The sequence below is a fragment of the Triticum urartu genome, chromosome 4A (assembly GCF_056163025.1).
Source record: "Triticum urartu cultivar PI428250 chromosome 4A, HENAU_Tu73, whole genome shotgun sequence".
Classification (NCBI taxonomy): Eukaryota; Viridiplantae; Streptophyta; class Magnoliopsida; order Poales; family Poaceae; genus Triticum; species Triticum urartu.
In genome coordinates this window covers 600,757,643-600,782,759 of record NC_141876.1, presented here as the reverse complement: position 1 = coordinate 600,782,759, position 25,117 = coordinate 600,757,643, and the positions used below count along the sequence as shown (strand labels likewise).

The following is a 25,117-nucleotide window of genomic DNA, read 5'->3' as shown; positions in this document are numbered from 1 at the left end:
ATAGCGCTAAATTTTTTTGATTCTCCAATGCATTCGTTTAGCTTGTCACATTGTCTTCTGTCATCGCCCCCCCCCCATGTGGCAACCGCTGTTTTACCAAATGATATTTTATTTACTTTCTAAACATGTGGCAACTTCTATTTTTGTTTTTCACATGGCATTTGGAATGTAGGCCAAATGGTAACTTTAATGTACCTTATGGCAACTGCCATCTTTTTACCGTTGTCTTGTGAGCTCATCCCACGCCTAGGTTTGAAATTGCATTCATGGCAGATCAGACATTTTTATCATTCTTTCAAGGTTGCTAACATGGCAACTGCTAGTTATGACACATGGCAACTGACGTTCCCCTTACATGGCAACTGCCAGCTTTTCCACCTGTTTTTCCATTTTCTTAAGATTTCTACCAAGGCAAACATAATTTTGTTTCATTTTTAAATACCTTTTTCATGCGCTTCATTTTTTTTTGCAGGATGAAGAAGACTACTACGCGTGGGTCCAAGCATATCAGTAAGGACCCGCTCGAACGCATGCATTCAAAGTTGTCAACAGGGGGCAACTCAGATGTACAGGAGGCACCAGTCGACAATACTGCTGCTGCACCGTTGACCGCTCCCACCAATTATGATGCAAGTGGCAGACCATCTCCGCCGGCTGCAGATGTGCAGCCTACAACAACAGGCATCCGTACATCGGGGAGTGACGAGTCGGTATCTGCCAGGACAGCTGAAATACTGCCAACCCTTCTGGCAATGAAGGATGCTGCTGTGAGTCATGCCACCCCATCAGCAAGCGTTGAAGTGGACGCTCCCAAGACGAACCTAGGCAAGGAAGATTCCCGCTCATCTGACACTGATTCCAAGCGCGTGCGCGGTGGCACTCCTGTGTCCACGACAGAAGCGGTCGAGGCGACAGTTCACAAGGACATGCCATCTACAGGTGAGAGTCCTGGCACAATAGCTCCAGCTCCTGGCGGTGCAGATACTGCTAAGGCGACTGTTTCGCGTGTTGGTCTACCACCTAGGCGTCGTAGCCCCCGCAAGCAACCAACAGACATACCGAACGCACCGACAGTAGCCAGGAGCAGGAGAGATGAGTCTGGTTTTGTTCCTGCGTCCACACTGTTCCCGCCACCTGCCAAAAGCAATGTGACGGAGAAACCTGAAGACCGGAGCACAACTGATGCAGGTGTCAAGCCGGGCACGAGCGACGCAGGTGAACACCCGGAGCAGACTGCGCCTTTTCCTGAAGTGGAAATCCCCAGCATAAATCTGCGCACTTCCAGGCTCCTAGTCAATGTCGGTGTCCCCTACAGCCCAAACAAGAAGATTGTCATGAAAGCTACGGTTGATACCACTGACAACACGCCCCGCCCTGCAAATAAGGACGATCATTCTGCAGCTGCCGATTCAGATATGTTTGTTGATCTTTCACCCTTGGATTCTGCCCCGCAAGTCGTTCATGGTCCGGCCAGCAGGAATGAGAGGCACCCAATGGCCTTTACCCCACCGAGTTTCAACCTTGGCATCAGTCAAGATCAACCGGTTGTGCAAAATCCTATGCCAGTTGCCTTTGCATTCCCAGGAGGCATGCCTGCAATGATGGCGCAGCCAATGGTCGAGGGCAGGAAGGCTGTCAAGTTCGCAGAGCCGATTGTGGCGGGTACACTTTCCATGTCCATATGATTTTTCTTGCACACGTCTGTGTAGTTTCACTGTTGTCCCAATCATATTTTTTGTTTTGGGGGGTTCTCACTTGTGATGGCAACTGACATGCGATGACATGGCAACTGGATTTGATGCACCGTGTCACCTACTTTTTTTTCTGCCATGTTGCATTTTACATTTGGGCAACCATGTGGCAACTGAAGTTGATTCAATATGGCAACCGTAGTCTCCGTAACATGGCAAACACAATGCATCACACATGGCAACTGGAATTGATTCAACACCATGTCACCTGCATTTTTTTGTTTCCATGCTGCATTTTTTCATAAAGCAATCACATGGCAAGTGCAGTTGACACAACATGGCAACTCTAGTTGCTGTGACATGGCAACTACATTCCAACTAGATGGCAACTACATTCCAACTACATGGCAACTGTAGTTGCTATGACATGGTCACTACAGCTGGATCACACATGGCAACTGCCCCACTTTTTCCTACCTACAACTCACATCATGCACCCCATCTTTTCTCACAATCCATCTGCTTTTGATTTCCTAGGTATCCTAACCCACTTTTTTTATCACTGCAGCCACACCCGAGGAGATTTCACCGTCTCTTGAAGAAACTTACGGCATGCTTGAGGAGGCAGCATTGCATAGGAAGTCCTCACGAGGGCAAGGGCAATCAAGTTCCAACGTGCCTGCAGACACGGTATCTGAGGATACCATTAGGAGTGCCACTCCTGGTTCTGTGAGGCAGCAGAGGGTAGTGCACCCACCTCCCGCGGAAGACTACGAGCCCGAATTCAGGGCCACTAAAGAACAGACCCAGCTGTACGATATCGTCAAGCGGTTTGGAAATGCGAGGTCCAGCGGCAAGCACATGAAGGAGCTGAAAGCATAAACGACCACACCCCATAACATCTCATTTTGCTTTGCTCCTTTTTTACCATTCACATCCTTCGTACTTTCTATGTTATATTGTTTTAGTTCTTTCATAATTTTTTTTAATTAGTAGGCATGATCCTTCCATGTTATATTGTTTTCATACAGCTCATGTTTGGACAGAACCAAAGTCATTCAATGCGGAGCGACGTACGTCGACCTTGGTGATCTTGCTGAGTCCGTGAGGCCAAACGGCAAAATGTCGACGAACATAGTTGCATGCGGTATTGACTACATCAACAACCACACCGATGTGTGCGCCGACAAGACAATCATGCATTACAGTGTGACCTGCAAAATATGGGACGGTGACTTCCACCACAAAATCCTGAGGAAGAACTTTGCCCAACACGGTGATTTCAAGATCACAATGAAGAAATATGTGAGTACTCCTTCAATGTCTGCACTTTTTTTTCACAAGGTGTGCTTTTTGTTGCCATCATATGCAGTTATGTTTTACGTGGCAGCTGTTTTCATGTGGCAACAGCTGCCATGCACACTGAATTATTTGATTTTTGCATGCCGCGCAAACTATGTGGCAACTTGACAGTAAAATACATGGCATACTTTTGTTCACACATGGACGGCAACTTTATTTCAACTACCCCCACCCATAACCAGAGTTTTTCTACGTGATTCTAATTCCTTTGTCCCTCTGCTGTTCTTTACGCGAACACTGATTCTCATTTTCCTCACTTTTTTAAATGCAGGTCATGTTCCCCATGTTCCAGGAGCTTTCACCACATGACCCACACGACAAGTGTGGTCACCACTACGTGTTCTGTCTTGACCTAAAGAACCAACGTGTTGAGGTGCTTGATTCAATCCGTTCGGAAGATGATGCAGACCTCACCACGCATGCTGAATTCTTCATTAAGAACCTCAAAGAGACATGGCACCGTCACTATGAACACTCAATGGTCCAGATCAGTCATTTCCCGACTGAGTATGTGGCGACTACAAAGCAAGGGAACACGGAATTCCTTCCTCCCTTTTCGTCTGCCATTTTACATCAATCCAATTCCTGTTTTGTTTGTCAGATCTTAAATTGAAGTCTGTCTTTTGTTACGTCTGAGCTCTTTGCGTGGTCACGTTACTCTTTTCCTCGTGCAGGACGGACTGTGGCTTTCATGCGCTGGAGTACCTTGTGAAGTGGGAAGGCAGAATTGTCCCCGCTATCACAGCTGCAACGGTCGTTGAGCTCCGGAAAATCCACACATGGAACTGGTTGACGAATGAAGATTTCAACAAGCGGGCGGGAGCACGCGAGTTTGTGCAGGAAGCTGTCAAGAAAGTCACCAAGAAGTACAAGTGATCACGTGGCGTCACAGACCGGACGCACACCTTACATTCTGTTGCCGAGGAATGTAAGGTATTATCTCGTTGTTTATCGTTGAAAACTATGTTTGTGTGCTATGTTGTGGCTACAACCCCGCGTAGGCTACTACGTAGTGGTGGTGTGCGAGTGACATTTGAATAGTTTCATGTAATATATGTGTGGACGTGAACCTGCTTTTAGGAGTAATTATTACAATGGTTTCGTCGTTTCTAGCACCGGTTTGATGCTTTGAACGCGTCTACGATGTTTTAAAAACGATGGCAAATGTAGTTCATCAGACATGGGTAGTGGAAGTCATTGTCGTTTTACATTTTTGGCTGTTTTTCTTCTTCATTTTCATCGGTAACTGCACGGGGGTAGGTTGATCATGCAGCCACAACGTTTTTGCTGGGGTTTATGCACGTTACGCTGTTTTCCAACTTGTTTCCCATATACTTGCACACAACACACTACGTGCCGTAAACCGCGTCGTTTTTGTAATGTGAATACATGCCATGTAGAGTCATCAGGAATACCATGGCATATGTCCAGTACATCTAACATGGCAGATACAGTACAAACAACATGGCAGCTCTAGCATAATTAACATGGCAACTACAGCACAACTAAGATGGCAGATCCAGTACAATTAACATGGCAGATCCACTACAACTAGCATGGCATATTCAGTACAAAACAGCATGGCATATTTAGCATAAATTAGCATGGCATGTTTAGTATCAAAAATCATGGCAGACTAACTACACATAACATGGCAAATTAAATGCATACATCATGGCAGATTAAGTACCCATAACATGGCAACTGCATTTAACCATTCAATGAATTTTCCCTTGCACTTCTGATGCCCCTGAAGAGTTATTCCCCCAATTGTTTTAAAAAAGAATTCTCAACATGTAGGGTACAAAACAAAATGTCCACAACGCCAAAATTTTTGCTCATGGATTGGCCACCCCTTTCTTCGTTTTCTTGTGTTTTGCTTGGATCTCCAATCCCGACTTGTACCTTATCTCTCTTGGACGACCCTTTGTGATGGAACGGGGTGGGTTCCTGACCTTGGTCTGTGTGCTTGCTGTTCCAGATCCTATCTCCGAGTTTTCAGACGACGGCCCCGTGGATGAAGGCACGCTTGATGTGCGGGGGAACTGGTGTAAGGCTTCCTCGGCTTTCCTCTTCTTGATCTCATCAAGCTCTCTTTTGAGTGCTTTCCTGTGTTTTTCTGCGACTCTCGCTATGTCATCACTCTTGCACGCTTCATCAATTAGCTCAGCATAGTTCTTTGTCAGCACAACGTGCCTCACGGCTTCCAATGTTGACTCTGGTCTCTCGTCATGCACAGCCAGAACTGCGTGTGTTGTTTGCGGCGCCAACGCATCGTCAGCGTCCCAAGTCCATCGCCGCCTTATGAAATGTCGGGGCATCCGTGTCACAGCGTTCACGTCCATTACTTTTAGTATGTGACAGCACACAATGCCGTCCCGTTCGAACTTGCAGCATTGGCAGTAGAACTCGCCTTCGCCTATCGAGGCTGTGACGAAGTAGTTCCTTCCTTTGTCCGGGTCTTCAGGTTCTGAATCTGACATGCCCAAAATAGAACACACCTTGAACGTACGTTCGTCCACCTGGAAAGCCGTGAACATGCTGGCACGCTTTATTTCTTCCTGGAATCTGCATTTTTTGTGTGTTTTCTGTTAAACTATTGTGGGCTTTTTTCTTGCAGCACCTTATGTTGTCATGGAAAATAGATATACATTTTGTTCGAACATGGCAAACGTAATTCATTGAACATGGCAAATATAGTATGTTGAACATGGCAAATGCAGTACGCTATACATGGCAAATGCAGTACAATAGACATGGCAACTGCATTTTCAACAAACATGGCAGATGCATCTTATTTAAACATGGCAACTGCATTTTGCTAAACATGGCAACTAGAGTTTATTAAACATGGCAATTGCATTTCAGCAAACATGGCAGTTGCATTTTAGTAAACATGGCAATTGCATTTCAATAGACATGGCAACAACATAACATTTTCCATTTGACACTAGCATTTGCACACCAACATGTCCAGTGGAAGTACATTGCATTAAACATGGCAACTGCATTTTCATTGAACATTGAAACTGCATCCGGGTAAGCATGAAAAACATAATTTCTATTGAATATGACAACTGCATCTGAGTAAGCATGGCAAACAGTACTTTATTAAACATGGCAACCGCAAAATCATGGCAACTGCATCGCACTCTATAAGGCACATACTGACTTGGTGCTTTTTCTGCAAATAAGACTGTAACGCAACTGACTTACTTGTTAAAGATCTTGTTGGTGTATATCTTGCTCATTTGCCTCTCCATCAGTAAGTACGTTAGCAATTTTGGCTGCTTTAGCGCGGTGTTCGCTTCTTGCTGCAGCTCAGATCCCAGAATTTTTTGTTGCAAAGCTGTGTACTGTTTGGCAAACTGTAGCAATGAGTTGCCAGGACTAACGTACCGCTTCAAAACAGCATTGAATCCCTCGCTGCGCTGCGTAGTCTGCAGAAAGGGGAAGAAGCACTGCATGAAGTAGGCCGGCACCCAGTACATTCGCTTCTCCCACAGGCTTACAAGAGTCTCGTTGTCTTGGACTTGATGTGTTTCAGTCATGGCCATCCAGCTCCTTTCAAACTCCTCCACCATCAAGCTGTGGTCCACGCATAGTTCGAATGCCTTGTGCAGCTCTGGACGGTCAGCAAAGAACGGTCCTAGCCTCTCCTCAGCCTTCTTTATAATGTGCCACCTACAGTGCCTGTGCACTGCCAACGGAAAGACCTCCTCTATGCCTGCACGCATGCTGAAATCCTGGTCCAGTATTATGTTCATCGGAGCAAGTCCATCCATGCACTCCAAGAAGGTCTTGAACAGCCAAACGTACCCATCCGTGTCTTTTCGTTCCGGACGAGCCCACAGCCGAACTGCAATGACTGATTGTGGTTATTTATCCCTATGAACGGAGCGCACGGCATCTTGTACATGTTGGTGAGGTACGTCGCGTCGAATGAAATGCAATCTCGGAAATGTTTGTAGGCTCTCCTTGCAGCACCATCCACCCAATACATGTTCCTGAAACGGTCCTCATCGTCCAACCTTATCCTGTAGAAGAAATCTGCATCTTCTTTGGCTTTCTCATCGAAGTAGGCAATTGTGGCCTCTATGTCTGCCAACTTGCTCTCTCTACGGTACCTTGCCCGTAGGTTTGTGACGTCAGCTGGTATGTACGGCATGCTACTCAGAGTCCCCTTTTTGCTGTGGATGAGAGATAGTATCTGCACCATTCTCGATGGACCGACGTTACAATCATGTAGCTGCTTTACGAATTGCCTTTCGACGGGGGTGAACCCTCTGTGGGCGGTCAGAAATTTCACCAGGTCGAACTTCTTTATCTGTTGGTGGTTGTGCTCGTCAAAATACTCATTGACCACCCACTGTGCTCCATCTACGTTTAGCTTACACCGGACAGGGCACTCAGTCTTCTGAATGATACCTCTCTTTCGTTCCGGAACGACAGGCGCATCGCCTTTCCCCTTCTTGTTCCTGCGTGCCTTGTGGCACCTCATCTCACCTCTACTGTACTCGTTAGTTTTCTTAATTTTCCTATGGTACTCTGTGTTGACCGCAAACCCATGGAACTTTGCATATGTCTGATAGTATTCCTTTGCTGCTTCGAATGACTCAAATCTCTGCCCAATGTACGGCGGCTGAGGCACCACGATATCTGATTGCCCACCATCTTCATCCCCTTGCGCGTCGTCGTCAGTTTCATCGTTCACTTCAGTATGGGCGGCAGTCCCATCTACCTGAGAGTTGCTAGTGCTTGTGTTCAAAGGGGTGCTTGCCGGCATTGCTGGAATGATTGCCATTCCCGACTCTGACTCGAAATTGTTTGCGGCATGTTTGTCTGCTGTCTGGTGGAACGCGTCTTCCGTGCGCTCAGAGCTCCCCGCAGTAGATGTGCCGGCGCCGCTGTGCATTGTAGTTGTAGGTTTTGTAACAAGGAAAAACAGGTACGAGATTAAGAATTTTGTGTTGGATAACATGTGGATCGCAACGGATCACACCATCTTCGAGTGATTTTCCATGACATCTTTTACAGACAACAAGCCGTCAGTCTGTTGGTGGTCATTTTTATGGCAGCTGTAGGTGTGCAGACATGGCACCTACTGTTCAACAAACATGGCAACTGAAGTTGCATCGGTAGGGCAATCGCAGTTTGTTATTAGATGGCAATTGCAGTTGTCATGAAATGGCAACTGCAGCTTTTCCTACATGGCAACTGCAGGTGTGCAGAGATGGCAAATGTTGTGTTTAATACATGGCAACCGTAGAAGACCAGTCATGGCAATTTTTGTAGTTGTCAACTATGCTCCTTGTGCTGACTGAGCATCTGCATCTTCACTATGTTTATGGACTCACCTGTGTACGACGTCGATGGCAGGTACATGGGTGCTGCCCGATTCCACATGCTGCACGAAGGCTCTGCATTTTACACCTGTGATAACTCGTGAGTCCTTTTGCCATCTTTTTTTCATGTTCATTTTTCATGTCCACACCATTATGTGCTCTTTTTTCGTTTTTGCATTACCTTGATTAGCCATACTAGCTAGTTGGACTTGGCTGCCCGTACATTTCTCAGCGTTAGCGCCTTGTGACTGCACTTGCCACGGGGCCCCCCTAAGAGTGTTCTGGTCATAAGAACCTGCAAGACAAATGACAGTGCACGACATAAGTAGAATGTCATGTCCATCTTCGCGAAGATGGCAAATGTTTCTCTTCATTTTTTAGCACGCATCGTACCTACGCCACTGTTCTAGCAGCGGCAGCAACGGCCCTGCAGAGATGAGCTGACTGTACTCTGATGCATCGAAAGGTGGCGGCGTTTCTGGCCTTTGAGAACCCCAATCATCTGCACCATCTTCGTGATTCATTCTTTTCCGTGTCTCGCTTCTGTTCTGATGTGCTCTCAATCACTGGATGAACAAGAAGGCATCAACAATCCAAATTTTTTTTATCATTGTGCTGCTTGCATGTAGAAGTTAACACGTCAGTTGTATCACATTTTTCATGCGTTGGCAACCAACATATCATGGCTAGTAGGACATGCACATCCACTATCCTTTTCTAAAATCTGGTGCTAGCTATCCGTTTGATTCGATGGCATCAGGCTCTACAATAGGATGGCAAGCAATAAGTTGACATGGTGGCAGTTGACGACAATGACAGGTGGCAACTGACGTTATACACCAATGGCAATTAATTTTCACACCCCCCATTATTCCAAATTTATCAATTATCTCTCCCTTTTTATGGATTCCTGCACATCCATTCATTCACCAACTAGGAGCATCAACCTACTGAGAACTCACGGTTATCTCTAGCGTACTACATGGCAGATCTAGTGTATTCTGCTTGGCAACTGCGAAGTCACACAACGTATGTAGTGTTTTAACCCTGTAGGATGGATCTAGTTGCCAACTTCGTCGGTAATTTTGCAATTTTCTGCCCAGAAGGAGGATGAGAAACAGTAGGGAGATCGGGAGATTCACCTGCTTTTAGCTGGTCGTCTCTGGAGGGCGTTGTTGGAGTGGGGGTTGGGGGGGTGAGATGGGGTGGGGGGAGATAAGGGGTGTGGTTTGCGGTGGGAGCGCCCTACAGATCCTCCCTGGTTGCCATGGCAACCAGAGATGGCCGGCGACGGAGGTCGGGGTTCGACAGGCGGGGGGCGAGGGCGCAGACGAGAGAGGGGACGGGTCGGAGGCCGGGAACGGCTGGGTCGTGCGGGCAGCGGCTCGTCTGGCCCGGACGAGGCAGTGCGGGCGGGGTTGCCACGCACCGGACGTGCGGGCGCGCTTTTGTGCACGCGGACGGGGTCGTGCGGGGCGGTTCCCGTCCATGCCACACGATGCGTGCGGGCGGGTCGCCCTCCACGCCACACGTGTGGCAGTTATCAGCTCCCAAAGAAAAAAGAGTTTGAGCGTTCTGTACGCCTGGCAAGTGGGACCGTCATTTTCTCCTACAACCTATTTTGCCTGCGCGTCAAATCTCGAGTTGGTTTTAGTGCTACTTCCAAGCCGTACAACATCCATCAACATTATCTTCTTCTTTGATATCGGTTTGCTATCTGGACACGAGGGACCAAGCCGTACAGACTATATGGAGTACTACTCCCTGGCGTAATGATCGAGTCAAGTGAATTTGCACTTTCTAAATATTCATTTGATTCAAGGGGAGGAAAACCTACAAAGGCACAGATTCCCAAGACAATTATTGCTCAAAAGGTTCATCTCACGTGAAGGATTAGGCTGATTCACTATCCGTCAATTGCCAAAGCCATGTTCGGTCTGCTCAAAAAAGATCAAGCTCAAAAAAAATAGGAAAAAGAAAAGAAGGAAAGGTCAAAGCAACTACGACCCGGAAAGGAAGTGGATGGAGTTTTGGATTCGGGCTCTGCTGCTTCCGAAGACTCCTACGACCCGAAATCAGTCGATACGAGGATAAATCATGGCAGCAAAAGAAAGGCTAGCGGCGCAGGTCAAATCCACCAAGTTGTCACTGCTATTGCTTTTTTAGACGTGAGGGCAAAGGAATAAAGAAACAAGCATCATTGCATGTCACGAGTCCCTAGGTTTAATGGAAAACTACTCTGGATGGAAGACAAAGAATACTGATACTAGCGCATCAATTGCTAGTAGTAATACCACCAAAGTTGGCAGGCACAGGGGGAGGACGCGTTCACGTTTGCACACATATAGGCTGCATAGCCAGCGCAACCGCGCTTCAAGGGTCTCCACTTGTTCGTCCAAAGTCCAAACCGACGGGACACGTGACAGAAGCTTATGCGCAAGGGACGGCCAGGCCGCCAGTGCACATAGCAGTATAGGCTCATGTGGATATCCATTAATACAAATTTTGTGCATTTCTGAAGGCCTCAAGGGAAGAGTCCACTACAGGGTACAGACTCGCCTGCCCGGCTGGTGCCGCTTCACTCTGCCGACACAGGCGGGTCACCACAACCACAAGCTAACTCCGCCGCCTTGAGCCGCCCCCTGCTCCATTGACTCGCCGTGACTTGCCATGTTTAAGCCGCTGTTGCCTGAGCCGTCACCTCTGTCAAGAGCCGTGGCAGCACTGCTCCATCTTTGTCTGTCCGATAAAAAATCAGGTGATATTCATCCAAGTTTGATCGATAATGTTAACGCCCACACGTGTGGGCGTTCACCACCCCGACCACACGCAAGCATCACCGTTGGCAGGTGTGTGCACGAATCTTGGAACAAACCAGGTGTTTTTTTGTGCCACGTAGGATGAGGCGCGTGTGCGGTGTGTGAGTAGGTTCGCCCGCACGTTGGTTGCCACCCCGCGGTCAGCGGTTGCCATCTGAGTCGTGCGGTGGAACTGCAATGCGCCCGCACGCCACGCTTCGACTGCGGTTGACGTCGCACGCCTCTGCCCCCTCTCCCTCACACTTCCATTTACTCACCCACACCACAGTTACCGACAGAACCCACTCGCATTTCAAACCATCAAAGGAGAAGGCGAGGGGAGAAGGCGACGGCGGAGGCAGAAGAATCGACGGTGTTCGGGACCGTCGATGGTGCTCGCCGGAATGGAGCGGCTCACCGGAGCGCCTGCGGGTTGAAGGTACTGCTCGCTGCAACCCTCGCATTCCCTTCCTGCATTTCCTCCCCTTCCCTCCCTGTTCGATTCCTCGACCGAGATTCGTAGAAATTCAGGCGATTCGTCGATGCGTCGGCGTTCCGGCCGGCGCCGAAGTCGTCTGATAGCCGCTTTTGGTTGCACTGGTCAGTTTCGTCGCGGGCGCGGCGGCAGCATCGTCGGCGTGGTTCTGCCTGTTCGGAGGCACGAACTAGTATTGACTATGGATTGAGCAGGTGTCTCCCGGGGTTGTTTTTGATGTGCGTTAGTTCGATTTTGTGTTTGAAGTCAGTTCGTGGGAGAATTTTGAGGGTGAATTTGAAGTCGAGGTAGTTGCCATTGAACCCTAGATCTAGTTAGTTTGGTTTTGAAAATGCAGTATGAGGCGAACTTGATAGTTACATTAACTATCATGTTTGTGCGACCACTAACTCCCTGAACAAATTTGATAGTTGCCACAAACGTGTTTCCCCTTGCGGCAACAAATTACTGAAATGATTGTGTTAGTTGCCACATGTAAGCTTTCTCACATGGCAACTATTTTTTCATTCAATGACTGTGATAGTTGCCGCACACATGCTCTTCCATGTGGCAAATAATTTTGCTGAAGTAATGTGATAGTTGCCACGCACACGCTTTTTCTCCGTGTGGCAACTAAGATTTGCTGAATTCCTGTGTTAGGTGCCACAATCATGCTATTTTCATTGCGGCCAGTGTTTTTCCGAATGATATGTGATAGTAACCACACTGTGATAGTTGTCACAATCGGTAGTCAATGTACATTCACGAGCCAACTGCACTGGATGGCAACCACTGTGCACATAAAGTGTGCCTGTTGCCACCTGGATAGTATATTCATGTGGCAAATAGAGTGTGAACACACTGTCTGTTGCCATTCTGCATATAAGACAATGTGGCAAATTGGTTGCATAATGTGGCAACCGACTTTGCATATCAAATGTATCAGATGCCATACATATGCTTTGCATGTGGCAAGTTTTTGCTGACCTCTTTGCAGTTACATTTCCACCATGACAATTTGGTCTGTTCCCATCTCAGCAGAATGGCTCGTGGTGATCGTCAAAACGACGATGATGATTTCATGGATCCACCACAGCGTAATCGGGCAACTGGACGAAGAAAAGAGGGTGATGAGGTAAATGTTCATACATCCCCCCTTCCTCCTGCTGTATGTTAATGGTTGACAACCTTGAGCTTGCAGTCGTCTAGCACGAACTAAAATTTCTTTACATTGCAAAACGCGGCAACAACTGATCTCTTTTTTCCAAAAAACATGGCAACAACTGATCACTTTATGTCTGTTTTTTGCAGAAGAAGAAACGTATTCGTAATAGAGCCTCCCAAGAACGACTGACTGTGTTGACTGACAAATTCAGCAACGATCAGAAGGGGGCTGCTGCTGAGATGGGTATGCAGTCTATGATGGCTGTCCGGTGCACGAACCTTGTCAACCCTGTATGCGATTGGCTTGGTGAGATCTACGCCCTCGCCTCCAGAGAATTCGTGATTCCGGGACGCGGAAGACTACCGCTGAATGAGGAATCCGTGTTCTGCACGTTGGGTGTGCCCCGTGGACATATCAAAGTCCCGTACGAGGTCAACAACGAGATCGAGGAAGCGCTGTTCCCCCGTTTGTTTCCTGGGTTGGAATCCATGCCGAACACGACTGCAGTGGCAGATTCGTTGGAGGCCATGATGACGCACGGAGATGTTTTCAAGATGAAGCTACTCATGTACCTCATCTCAGCCGTTTTCGCGACGACCACTTCTCTTCGCCCAAGCAACAAATGCTTCCCCATCCTGGTGAATGATCTATCTTTACTACATTATTTTTCCTTCAATTTTTTTTGCTCCGATGTCATGTGCAAGCTAGTCACTGACAGTTTTTTTGTTGTTTTTTCCATTGGAATTCTGACGTGGCAACTCCTTGTCCTGAATTTTATGCGGTGCAGGCGAAACTGAAAGATGTGAAGAACATGAACTGGTGTAAGTTCATTGCCGACTTCCTGCATGATGCATTTGCAAGCAAGGTGTACCAGAAGGGTTGTCGACTGCATTTAATGGTATTTTTTTACCGGTCCTTTATGTGAACACTATTTTTTAACACATCATTATTCATGCATGTCAACATGATCATAACAAGATGGCAACTGCCATGTTGATTATGTGGCAACTGCCATCATGACTATATGGCAACTGCCATCATACTGTGATGGCAACTACCAACATTACAACATGGCAACTGCCATCATACTATGATGGCAACTGCCATCACTCTATGATGGCAACTAGCACATGCAGATGGCATATTCTTCGTAAAATACCATATATTTTCTCCTGTTATTTGTCGCAAAATACCATGACCGCAACTGATTTTTCTTTCTTTTTAAAATTGTTGTACATCAGCTCATGTACGTCGACTGCCTTGATCTGTCCACCGTGGACTTCACTGGGACAGGAGGCCCGCCGCCTGCGCACAAGTTTGCTGTTTCTGCGTGGACTATCGATGCTGTCAAGGCTGTGCTTGCTGCAGACAGGGTAACTGATAGCAAATATGGTAAACTGCAGGTTAGTTCTGCTTTTTTTGCAACACATGAACTGCTAGTCAGTGTTCATCATTCTCTCTCTTATATCGTTTCCTACTTTTTTTTCTTTCTCCCCAGCTGATGGCCAAGCATTCTATAGACTACAACGTGTTTGGGGGCCTCAAAACTTTGAAAAGTGGATGGACGTGCACTCAGCTCCGTCTTGTCCTTCAGAGGTAATCAAAAGATATACATATATGGTTTCCGTGGAGTATTTTTCGATGTCGTGCAAGTGATTGCAATACGGGGTTGTCATTGATGCCTCTTTGTTTTGTGTACACGCGAGGGCACCTGTTGAGCAGCTAATAGAGCAGTTTGCATCTGGAATGACTGGCTTGCTCGGGAAGTTGGTTGAGGGGTGGACGTCCCTCAGTGGCTCTGACGGCGACGCGGTTGCGAGGCAATTCACTTCATTTGTCCCAGAACGTACACACCGGCCAACCGGTTGCCGTGGCCGGTATGACTACAACAGTTCCCAGGAGCCCGCTGACACACAAGATGAACTAGGTGGAGACGCTGGTCTCAGCAAGGATGACGATGATGTCATGGATAATGTGCAAGAGGACACCGATGATGATGAACACGCTGAAGTTCGCGTAGGTGGTAACAAGGGCAAGGATGCAACAGATGTCCCCCAACCGGATAAAGTCAAACAACACACGGCTGTGAGAGGCGAAGGGGTTTTGCCATCAAAGAGGGGGATGGCTCCAGAGGGTGCTGGGCAAGTTTCTGCTGGCAAGAGGTCTAGGACCGACCCTGTAGCTGCCAGGAAGAGGTTTGACTTTCATCTTAGCTTTTTGCTTTGTCTATTTTCTTCGAACAGACTCATCCTCTTCTTTGCACTTGTGTTCTTTCAAACGCGGCAACGAGATTGCTGTCTGACAATTGCCACCTCTTTTTTTGACCTCCATCTCATACGTGTAGCGAGCCGACAGCTGGTGGACGAGCAATTACGAAGAAACAGGTGCCAACGCCAACCCGTGTTTCTGCTCGATTGAACAAAGGTGCTCCCATTGCCGGTGATACCACTTCCACCAGGACATCTCCTCGCACGACGACAACCAACACCGGGGATCCTGTCGTGTTGCCAGACCTGAGGAAGGCAGTCAGGAAGTAGGTTTCTTCATCCACTTTCATTGACATAGCGCTATATTTTTTGATTTTCCAATGCATTCGTTTAGCTTGTCACATTGTCTTCTGTCATCGCCCCCCCCCACGTGGCAACCGCTGTTTTACCAAATGATATTTTATTTACTTTCTAAACATGTGGCAACTTCTATTTTTGTTTTTCACATGGCATTTGGAATGTAGGCCAAATGGTAACTTTAATGTACCTTATGGCAACTGCCATCTTTTTACCGTTGTCTTGTGAGCTCATCCCACGCCTAGGTTTGAAATTGCATTCATGGCAGATCAGACATTTTTATCATTCTTTCAAGGTTGCTAACATGGCAACTGCTGCTGGATGGCAACTGCTAGTTATGACACATGGCAACTGACGTTCCCCTTACATGGCAACTGCCAGCTTTTCCACCTGTTTTTCCATTTTCTTAAGATTTCTACCAAGGCAAACATAATTTTGTTTCATTTTTAAATACCTTTTTCATGCGCTTCATTTTTTTTGCAGGGTGAAGAAGACTACTACGCGTGGGTCCAAGCATATCAGTAAGGACCCGCTCGAACGCATGCATTCAAAGTTGTCAACAGGGGGCAACTCAGATGTACAGGAGGCACCAGTCGACAATACTGCTGCTGCACCGTTGACCGCTCCCACCAACTATGATGCAAGTGGCAGACCATCTCCGCCGGCTGCAGATGTGCAGCCTACAACAACAGGCATCCGTACATCGGGGAGTGACGAGTCGGTATCTGCCAGGACAGCTGAAATACTGCCAACCCTTCTGGCAATGAAGGATGCTGCTGTGAGTCATGCCACCCCATCAGCAAGCGTTGAAGTGGACGCTCCCGAGACGAACCTAGGCAAGGAAGATTCCCGCTCATCTGACACTGATTCCAAGCGCGTGCGCAGTGGCACTCCTGTGTCCATGACAGAAGCGGTCGAGGCGGCAGTTCACAAGGACATGCCATCTACAGGTGAGAGTCCTGGCACAATAGCTCCAGCTCCTGGCGGTGCAGATACTGCTAAGGCGACTGTTTCGCGTGTTGGTCTACCACCTAGGCGTCGTAGCCCCCGCAAGCAACCAACAGACATACCGAACGCACCGACAGTAGCCAGGAGCAGGAGAGATGAGTCTGGTTTTGTTCCTGCGTCCACACTGTTCCCGCCACCTGCCAAAAGCAATGTGACGGAGAAACCTGAAGACCGGAGCACAACTGATGCAGGTGTCAAGCCGGGCACGAGCGACGCAGGTGAACACCCGGAGCAGACTGCGCCTTTTCCTGCAGAGGAAATCCCCAGCATAAATCTGTGCACTTCCAGGCTCCCAGTCAACGTCGGTGTCCCCTACAACCCAAACAAGAAGATTGTCATGAAAGCTACGATTGATACCACTAACAACACGCCCCGCCCTGCAAATAAGGACGATCATTCTGCAGCTGCCGATTCAGATATGTTTGTTGATCTTTCACCCTTGGATTCTGCCCCGCAAGTCGTTCGTGGTCCGGCCAGCAGGAATGAGAGGCACCCAATGGCCTTTACCCCACCGAGTTTCAACCTTGGCATCAGTCAAGATCAACCGGTTGTGCAAAATCCTATGCCAGTTGCCTTTGCATTCCCAGGAGGCATGCCTGCAATGATGGCGCAGCCAATGGTCGAGGGCAGGAAGGCTGTCAAGTTCGCAGAGCCGATTGTGGCAGGTACACTTTCCATCTCCATATGATTTTTCTTGCACACGTCTGTGTAGTTTCACTGTTGTCCCAATCATATTTTTTGTTTTGGGGGGTTCTCACTTGTGATGGCAACTGACATGCGATGACATGGCAACTGGATTTGATGCACCGTGTCACCTACTTTTTTTTCTGCCATGTTGCATTTTACATTTGGGCAACCATGTGGCAACTGAAGTTGATTCGATATGGCAACCGTAGTCTCCGTAACATGGCAAACACAGTGCATCACACATGGCAACTGGAATTGATTCAACACCATGTCACCTGCATTTTTTTTGTTTCCATGCTGCATTTTTTCATAAAGCAATCACATGGCAAGTGCAGTTGACACAACAGGGCAACTGTAGTTGCTGTGACATGGCAACTACATTCCAACTAGATGGCAACTACATTCCAACTACATGGCAACTGTAGTTGCTATGACATGGTCACTACAGCTGGATCACACATGGCAACTGCCCCACTTTTTCCTACCTACCACTCACATCATGCACCCCATCTTTTCTCACAATCCATCTGCTTTTGATTTCCTAGGTATCCTAACCCACTTTTTTTTATCACTGCAGCCACACCCGAGGAGATTTCACCGTCTCTTGAAGAAACTTACGGCATGCTTGAGGAGGCAGCATTGCAGAGGAAGTCCTCACGAGGGCAAGGGCAATCAAGTTCCAACGTGCCTGCAGACACGGTATCTGAAGATACCGTTAGGAGTGCCACTCCTGGTTCTGTGAGGCAGCAGAGGGTAGTGCACCCACCTCCCGCGGAAGACTACGAGCCCGAATTCAGGGCCACTAAAGAACAGACCCAGCTGTACGATATCGTCAAGCGGTTTGGAAATGCGAGGTCCAGCGGCAAGCACATGAAGGAGCTGAAAGCGTAAACGACCACACCCCATAACATCTCATTTTGCTTTGCTCCTTTTTTACCATTCACATCCTTCGTACTTTCTATGTTATATTGTTTTAGTTCTTTCATAATTTTTTTTACTTAGTAGGCATGATCCTTCCATGTTATATTGTTTTCATACAGCTCATGTTTGGACAGAACCAAAGTCATTCAATGCGGAGCGACGTACGTCGACCTTGGTGATCTTGCTGAGTCCGTGAGGCCAAACGGCAAAATGTCGACGAACGTAGTTGCATGCGGTATTGACTACATCAACAACCACACCGATGTGTGCGCCGACAAGACAATCATGCATTACAGTGTGACCTGCAAAATATGGGACGGTGACTTCCACCACAAAATCCTGAGGAAGAACTTTGCCCAACACGGTGATTTCAAGCTCACAATGAAGAAATATGTGAGTACTCCTTCAATGTCTGCACTTTTTTTTTCACAAGGTGTGCTTTTTGTTGCCATCATATGCAGTTATCTTTTACGTGGCAGCTGTTTTCATCTGGCAACAGCTGCCATGCACACTGACTTATTTGATTTTTGCATGCCGCGCAAACTATGTGGCAACTTGATAGTAAAATACATGGCATACTTTTGTTCACACATGGACGGCAACTTTATTTCAACTACCCCCACCCATAACCAGAGTTTTTCTACGTGATTCTAATTCCTTTGTCCCTCTGCTGTTCTTTACGCGAACGCTGATTCTCATTTTCCTCACTTTTTTAAATGCAGGTCATGTTCCCCATGTTCCAGGACCTTTCACCACATGACCCACACGACAAGTGTGGTCACCACTACGTGATCTGTCTTGACCTGAAGAACCAACGTGTTGAGGTGCTTGATTCAATCCGTTCGGAAGATGATGCAGACCTCACCACGCATGCTGAATTCTTCATTAAGAACCTCAAAGAGACATGGCACCGTCACTATGAACACTCAAAGGTCCAGATCAGTCATTTCCCGGCTGAGTATGTGGCGACTACAAAGCAAGGGAACACGGAATTCCTTCCTCCCTTTTCGTCTGCCATTTTACATCAATCCAATTCCTGTTTTGTTTGTCAGATCTGAAATTGAAGTCTGTCTTTTGTTACGTCTGAGCTCTTTGCGTGGTCACGTTACTCTTTTCCTCATGCAGGACGGACTGTGGCTTTCACGCACTGGAGTACCTTGTGAAGTGGGAAGGCAGAATTGTCCCCGCTATCACAGCTGCAACGGTCGTTGAGCTCCGGAAAATCCACACATGGAACTGGTTGACGAATGAAGATGTCAACAAGCGGGCGGGAGCACGCGAGTTTGTGCAGGAAGCTTTCAAGAAAGTCACCAAGAAGTACAAGTGATCACGTGGCGTCACAGAACGGACGCACACCTTACATTCTGTTGCCGAGGAATGTAAGGTATTATCTCGTTGTTTATCGTTGAAAACTATGTTTGTGTGCTATGTTGTGGCTACAACCCCGCGTAGGCTACTATGTAGTGGTGGTGTGCGAGTGACATTTGAATAGTTTCATGTAATATATGTGTGGACGTGAACCTGCTTTTAGGAGTAATTATTACAATGGTTTCGTCGTTTCTAGCACCGGTTTGATGCTTTGAACGCGTCTACGATGTTTTAAAAACGATGGCAAATGTAGTTCATCAGACATGGGTAGTGGAAGTCATTGTCGTTTTACATTTTTGGCTGTTTTTCTTCTTCATTTTCATCGGTAACTGCACGGGGGTAGGTTGATCATGCAGCCACAACGTTTTTGCTGGGGTTTATGCACGTTACGCTGTTTTCCAACTTGTTTCCCATACACTTGCACACAACACACTACGTGCCGTAAACCGCGTCGTGTTTGTCATGTGAATACATGCCATGCAGAGTCATCAGGAATACCATGGCATATGTCCAGTACATCTAACATGGCAGATACAGTACAAACAACATGGCAGCTCTAGCATAATTAACATGGCAACTACAGCACAACTAAGATGGCAGATCCAGTACAATTAACATGGCAGATCCACTACAACTAGCATGGCATATTCAGTACAAAACAGCATGGCATATTTAGCATAAATTAGCATGGCATGTTTAGTATCAAAAATCATGGCAGACTAACTACACATAACATGGCAAATTAAATGCATACATCATGGCAGATTAAGTACCCATAACATGGCAACTGCATTTAACCATTCAATGAATTTTCCCTTGCACTTCTGATGCCCCTGAAGAGTTATTCCCCCAATTGTTTTAAAAAAGAATTCTCAACATGTAGGGTACAAAACAAAATGTCCACAACGCCAAAAATTTTGCTTATGGATTGGCCGCCCCTTTCTTCGTTTTCTTGTGTTTTGCTTGGATCTCCAATCCCGACTTGTACCTTATCTCTCTTGGACGACCCTTTGTGATGGAACGGGGTGGGTTCCTGACCTGGGTCTGTGTGCTTGCTGTTCCAGATCCTATCTCTGAGTTTTCAGACGACGGCCCCGTGGATGAAGGCACGCTTGATGTGCGGGGGAACCGGTGTAAGGCTTCCTCGGCTTTCCTCTTCTTGATCTCATCAAGCTCTCTTTTGACTGCTTTCCTGTGTTTTTCTGCGACTCTCGCTGTGTCATCACTCTTGCACGCTTCATCAATTAGCTCAGCATAGTTCTTTGTCAGCACAACGTGCCTCACGGCTTCCATGGTTGACTCTGGTCTCTCGTCATGCACAGCCAGAACTGCGTGTGTTGTTTGCGGCGCCAACGCATCGTCAGCGTCCCAAGTCCATCGCCGCCTTATGAAATGTCGGGGCATCCGTGTCACAGCGTTCACGTCCATTACTTTTAGTATGTGACAGCACACAATGCCGTCCCGTTCGAACTTGCAGCATTGGCAGTAGAACTCGCCTTCGCCTATCGAGGCTGTGACGAAGTAGTTCCTTCCTTTGTCCGGGTCTTCAGGTTCTGAATCTGACATGCCCAAAATAGAACACACCTTGAACGTACGTTCGTCCACCTGGAAAGCCGTGAACATGCTGGCACGCTTTATTTCTTCCTGGAATCTGCATTTTTTGTGTGTTTTCTGTTAAACTATTGTGGGCTTTTTTCTTGCAGCACCTTATGTTGTCATGGAAAATAGATATACATTTTGTTCGAACATGGCAAACGTAATTCATTGAACATGGCAAATATAGTATGTTGAACATGGCAAATGCAGTACGCTATACATGGCAAATGCAGTACAATAGACATGACAACTGCATTTTCAACAAACATGGCAGATGCATCTTATTTAAACATGGCAACTGCATTTTGTTAAACATGGCAACTAGAGTTTATTAAACATGGCAATTGCATTTCAGCAAACATGGCAGTTGCATTTTAGTAAACATGGCAATTGCATTTCAATAGACATGGCAACAACATAACATTTTCCATTTGACACTAGCATTTGCACACCAACATGTCCAGTGGAAGTACATTGCATTAAACATGGCAACTGCATTTTCATTGAACATTGAAACTGCATCCGGGTAAGCATGAAAAACATAATTTCTATTGAATATGACAACTGCATCTGAGTAAGCATGGCAAACAGTACTTTATTAAACATGGCAACCGCAAAATCATGGCAACTGCATCGCACTCTATAAGGCACATACTGACTTGGTGCTTTTTCTGCAAATAAGACTGTAACGCAACTGACTTACTTGTTAAAGATCTTGTTGGTGTATATCTTGCTCATTTGCCTCTCCATCAGTAAGTACGTTAGCAATTTTGGCTGCTTTAGCGCGGTGTTCGCTTCTTGCTGCAGCTCAGATCCCAGAATTTTTTGTTGCAAAGCTGTGTACTGTTTGGCAAACTGTAGCAATGAGTTGCCAGGACTAACGTACCGCTTCAAAACAGCATTGAATCCCTCGCTGCGCTGCGTAGTCTGCAGAAAGGGGAAGAAGCACTGCATGAAGTAGGCCGGCACCCAGTACATTCGCTTCTCCCACAGGCTTACAAGAGTCTCGTTGTCTTGGACTTGATGTGTTTCAGTCATGGCCATCCAGCTCCTTTCAAACTCCTCCACCGTCAAGCTGTGGTCCACGCACAGTTCGAATGCCTTGTGTAGCTCTGGACGGTCAGCAAAGAACGGTCCTAGCCTCTCCTCAGCCTTCTTTATAATGTGCCACCTACAGTGCCTGTGCACTGCCAACGGAAAGACCTCCTCTATGCCTGCACGCATGCTGAAATCCTGGTCCATTATTATGTTCATCGGAGCAAGTCCATCCATGCACTCCAAGAAGGTCTTGAACAGCCAAACGTACCCATCCGTGTCTTCGTTCCGGACGAGCCCACAGCCGAACTGCAATGACTGATTGTGGTTATTTATCCCTATGAACGGAGCACACGGCATCTTGTACATGTTGGTGAGGTACGTCGCGTCGAATGAAATGCAATCTCGGAAATGTTTGTAGGCTCTCCTTGCAGCACCATCCACCCAATACATGTTCCTGACACGGTCCTCATCGTCCAACCTTATCCTGTAGAAGAAATCTGCATCTTCTTTGGCTTTCTCATCGAAGTAGGCAATTGTGGCCTCTATGTCTGCCAACTTGCTCTCTCTACGGTACCTTGCCCGTAGGTTTGTGACGTCAGCTGGTATGTACGGCATGCTACTCAGAGTCCCCTTTTTGCTGTGGATGAGAGATAGTATCTGCACCATTCTCGATGGACCGACGTTACAATCATGTAGCAGCTTTACGAATTGCCTTTCGACAGGGGTGAACCCTCTGTGGGCGGTCAGAAATTTCACCAGGTCGAACTTCTTTATCAGTTGGTGGTTGTGCTCGTCAAAATACTCATTGACCACCCACTGTGCTCCATCTACATTTAGCTTACACCGGACAGGGCACTCAGTCTTCTGAATGATACCTCTCTTTCGTTCCGGAACGACAGGCGCATCGCCTTTCCCCTTCTTGTTCCTGCGTGCCTTGTGGCACCTCATCTCACCTCTGCTGTACTCGTTAGTTTTCTTAATTTTCCTACGGTACTCGGTGTTGACCGCAAACCCATGGAACTTTGCATATGTCTGGTAGTATTCCTTTGCTGCTTCGAATGACTCCAATCTCTGCCCAATGTACGGTGGCTGAGGCACCACGATCTTTGATTGCCAACCATCTTCATCCCCTTGCGCGTCGTCGTCAGTTTCATCGTTCACTTCAGTATGGGCGGCAGTCCCATCTACCTAAGAGTTGCTAGTGCTTGTGTTCAAAGGGGTGCTTGCCGGCATTGCTGGAATGATTGCCATTCCCGACTCTGACTCGAAATTGTTTGCGGCATGTTTGTCTGCTGTCTGGTGGAACGCGTCTTCCGTGCGCTCAGAGCTCCCCGCAGTAGATGTGCCGGCGCCGCTGTGCATTGTAGTTGTAGGTTCTGTAACAGGGAAAAACAGGTACGAGATTAAGAATTTTGTGTTGGATAACATGTGGATCGCAATGGATCACACCATCTTCGAGTGATTTTCCATGACATCTTTTACAGACAGCAAGTCGTCAGTCTGTTGGTGGTCATTTTTATGGCAGCTGTAGGTGTGCAGACATGGCACCTACTGTTCAACAAACATGGCAACCATTGTTTTGCCTACAAATAACTACAAATAGCAAATGTAGCGCTGTTTTTTGTGGTTCAGATATTTTCCCTCTACCTTGTTGTGCTGTATTTGACCATCGTGTGCGGTCTGTTACACCATAATGACGTGATCCACCAGGAATTTGCGAAGCTTGCCAGGAGACGTTTGCCGGGTCACCGCCAGCGTAATAACCTGCAATCATAGTAGTGGTTGGTCAAATCACGGCAAACGCATTTCATGCTAGCACGGCAACTGCAGTTGCCCTTATGTGGCAAATGCATTTTTGCTTGCATGGCAACTGAAGTTGCATCGGTAGGGCAATCGCAGTTTGTTATTAGATGGCAATTGCAGTTTTCATGAAATGGCAACTGCAGCTTTTCCTACATGGCAACTGCAGGTGTGCAGAGATGGCAAATGTTGTGTTTAATACATGGCAACCGTAGAAGACCAGTCATGGCAATTTTTGTAGTTGTCAACTATGGTCCTTGTGCTGACTGAGCATCCGCATCTTCACTATGTTTATGGACTCACCTGTGTACGACGTCGATGGCAGGTACATGGGTGCTGCCCGATTCCACATGCTGCACGAAGGCTCTACATTTTACACCTGTGATAACTCGTGAGTCCTTTTGCCATCTTTTTTTCATGTTCATTTTTCATGTCCACACCATTATGTGCTCTTTTTTCGTTTTTGCATTACCTTGATTAGCCATACTAGCTAGTTGGACTTGGCTGCCCGTACATTTCTCAGCATTAGTGCCTTGTGACTACACTTGCCACGGGGCCCCCCTAAGAGTGTTCTGGTCATAAGAACCTGCAAGACAAATGACAGTGCACGACATAAGTAGAATGTCATGTCCATCGTCGAGAAGATGGCAAATGTTTCTCTTCATTTTTTAGCACGCATCGTACCTACGCCTGCATACTGTTCTAGCAGCGGCAGCAACGGCCCTGCAGAGATGAGCTGACTGTACTCTGATGCATCGAAAGGTGGCGGCGTTTCTGGCCTTTGAGAACCCCAATCATCTGCACCATCTTCGTGATTCATTCTTTTTCGTGTCTCGCTTCTGTTCTGATGTGCTCTCAATCGCTGGATGAACAAGAAGGCATCAACAATCCAAATTTTTTGTATCATTGTGCTGCTTGCATGTAGAAGTTAACACGTCAGTGCTATCACATTTTTCATGCGTTGGCAACCAACATATCATGGCTAGTAGGACATGCACATCCACTATCCTTTTCTAAAATCTGGTGCTAGCTATCCGTTTGATTCGATGGCATCAGGCTCTACAATAGGATGGCAAGCAATAAGTTGACATGGTGGCAGTTGACGACAATGGCAGGTGGCAACTGACGTTATACACCAATGGCAATTAATTTTCACACCCCCCATTATTCCAAATTTATCAATTCTCTCTCCCTTTTTATGGATTCCTACACATCCATTCATTCACCAACTAGGAGCATCAACCTACTAAGAACTCACGGTTATCTCTAGCGTACTACATGGCAGATCTAGTGTATTCT

General features: G+C 47.1%; 2 protein-coding genes across 2 annotated transcripts; both read right to left on the bottom strand.

Annotated features, from left to right (window-relative positions):
• Window positions 1-4,891: 4,891 nt before the first annotated feature.
• Window positions 4,892-7,968, bottom strand: LOC147977150 (protein FAR1-RELATED SEQUENCE 5-like). Its single transcript, XM_087521082.1, has 3 exons — window positions 6,873-7,968; window positions 6,270-6,780; window positions 4,892-5,621 (listed from the first exon to the last, which is right to left on the bottom strand). Exons 1-3 carry the CDS (start codon window positions 7,966-7,968, stop codon window positions 4,892-4,894), a joined length of 2,337 nt encoding a protein of 778 aa, XP_087377208.1.
• Window positions 7,969-20,305: 12,337 nt separating this feature from the next.
• On the bottom strand, window positions 20,306-24,149 carry LOC147977149 (protein FAR1-RELATED SEQUENCE 5-like). Its single transcript, XM_087521081.1, has 5 exons — window positions 24,122-24,149; window positions 23,267-23,394; window positions 22,001-23,206; window positions 21,684-21,907; window positions 20,306-21,035 (listed from the first exon to the last, which is right to left on the bottom strand). Exons 1-5 carry the CDS (start codon window positions 24,147-24,149, stop codon window positions 20,306-20,308), a joined length of 2,316 nt encoding a protein of 771 aa, XP_087377207.1.
• Window positions 24,150-25,117: the final 968 nt, after the last annotated feature.

What these genes read in the sequence shown, in the direction of transcription:
- LOC147977150 (XM_087521082.1), bottom strand. Translation starts at nt 7,968, where the DNA reads ATGCACAGCGGCGCCGGCACATCTACTGCGGGGAGCTCTGAGCGCACG. An exon ending in GAACGAAAAGACACGGATGG is followed by an intron (nt 6,781 to 6,872) that starts GTACGTTTGGCT and finishes GCATGCGTGCAG; the next exon opens with GCATAGAGGAGGTCTTTCCG. An exon ending in ACCAACAAGATCTTTAACAA is followed by an intron (nt 5,622 to 6,269) that starts GTAAGTCAGTTG and finishes CAAAAAATGCAG; the next exon opens with ATTCCAGGAAGAAATAAAGC.
- LOC147977149 (XM_087521081.1), bottom strand. Translation starts at nt 24,149, where the DNA reads ATGTACCTGCCATCGACGTCGTACACAG. An exon ending in GCCATCGACGTCGTACACAG is followed by an intron (nt 23,395 to 24,121) that starts GTGAGTCCATAA and finishes TCCCTGTTACAG; the next exon opens with AACCTACAACTACAATGCAC. An exon ending in TCGAGTCAGAGTCGGGAATG is followed by an intron (nt 23,207 to 23,266) that starts GCAATCATTCCA and finishes AGCAACTCTTAG; the next exon opens with GTAGATGGGACTGCCGCCCA.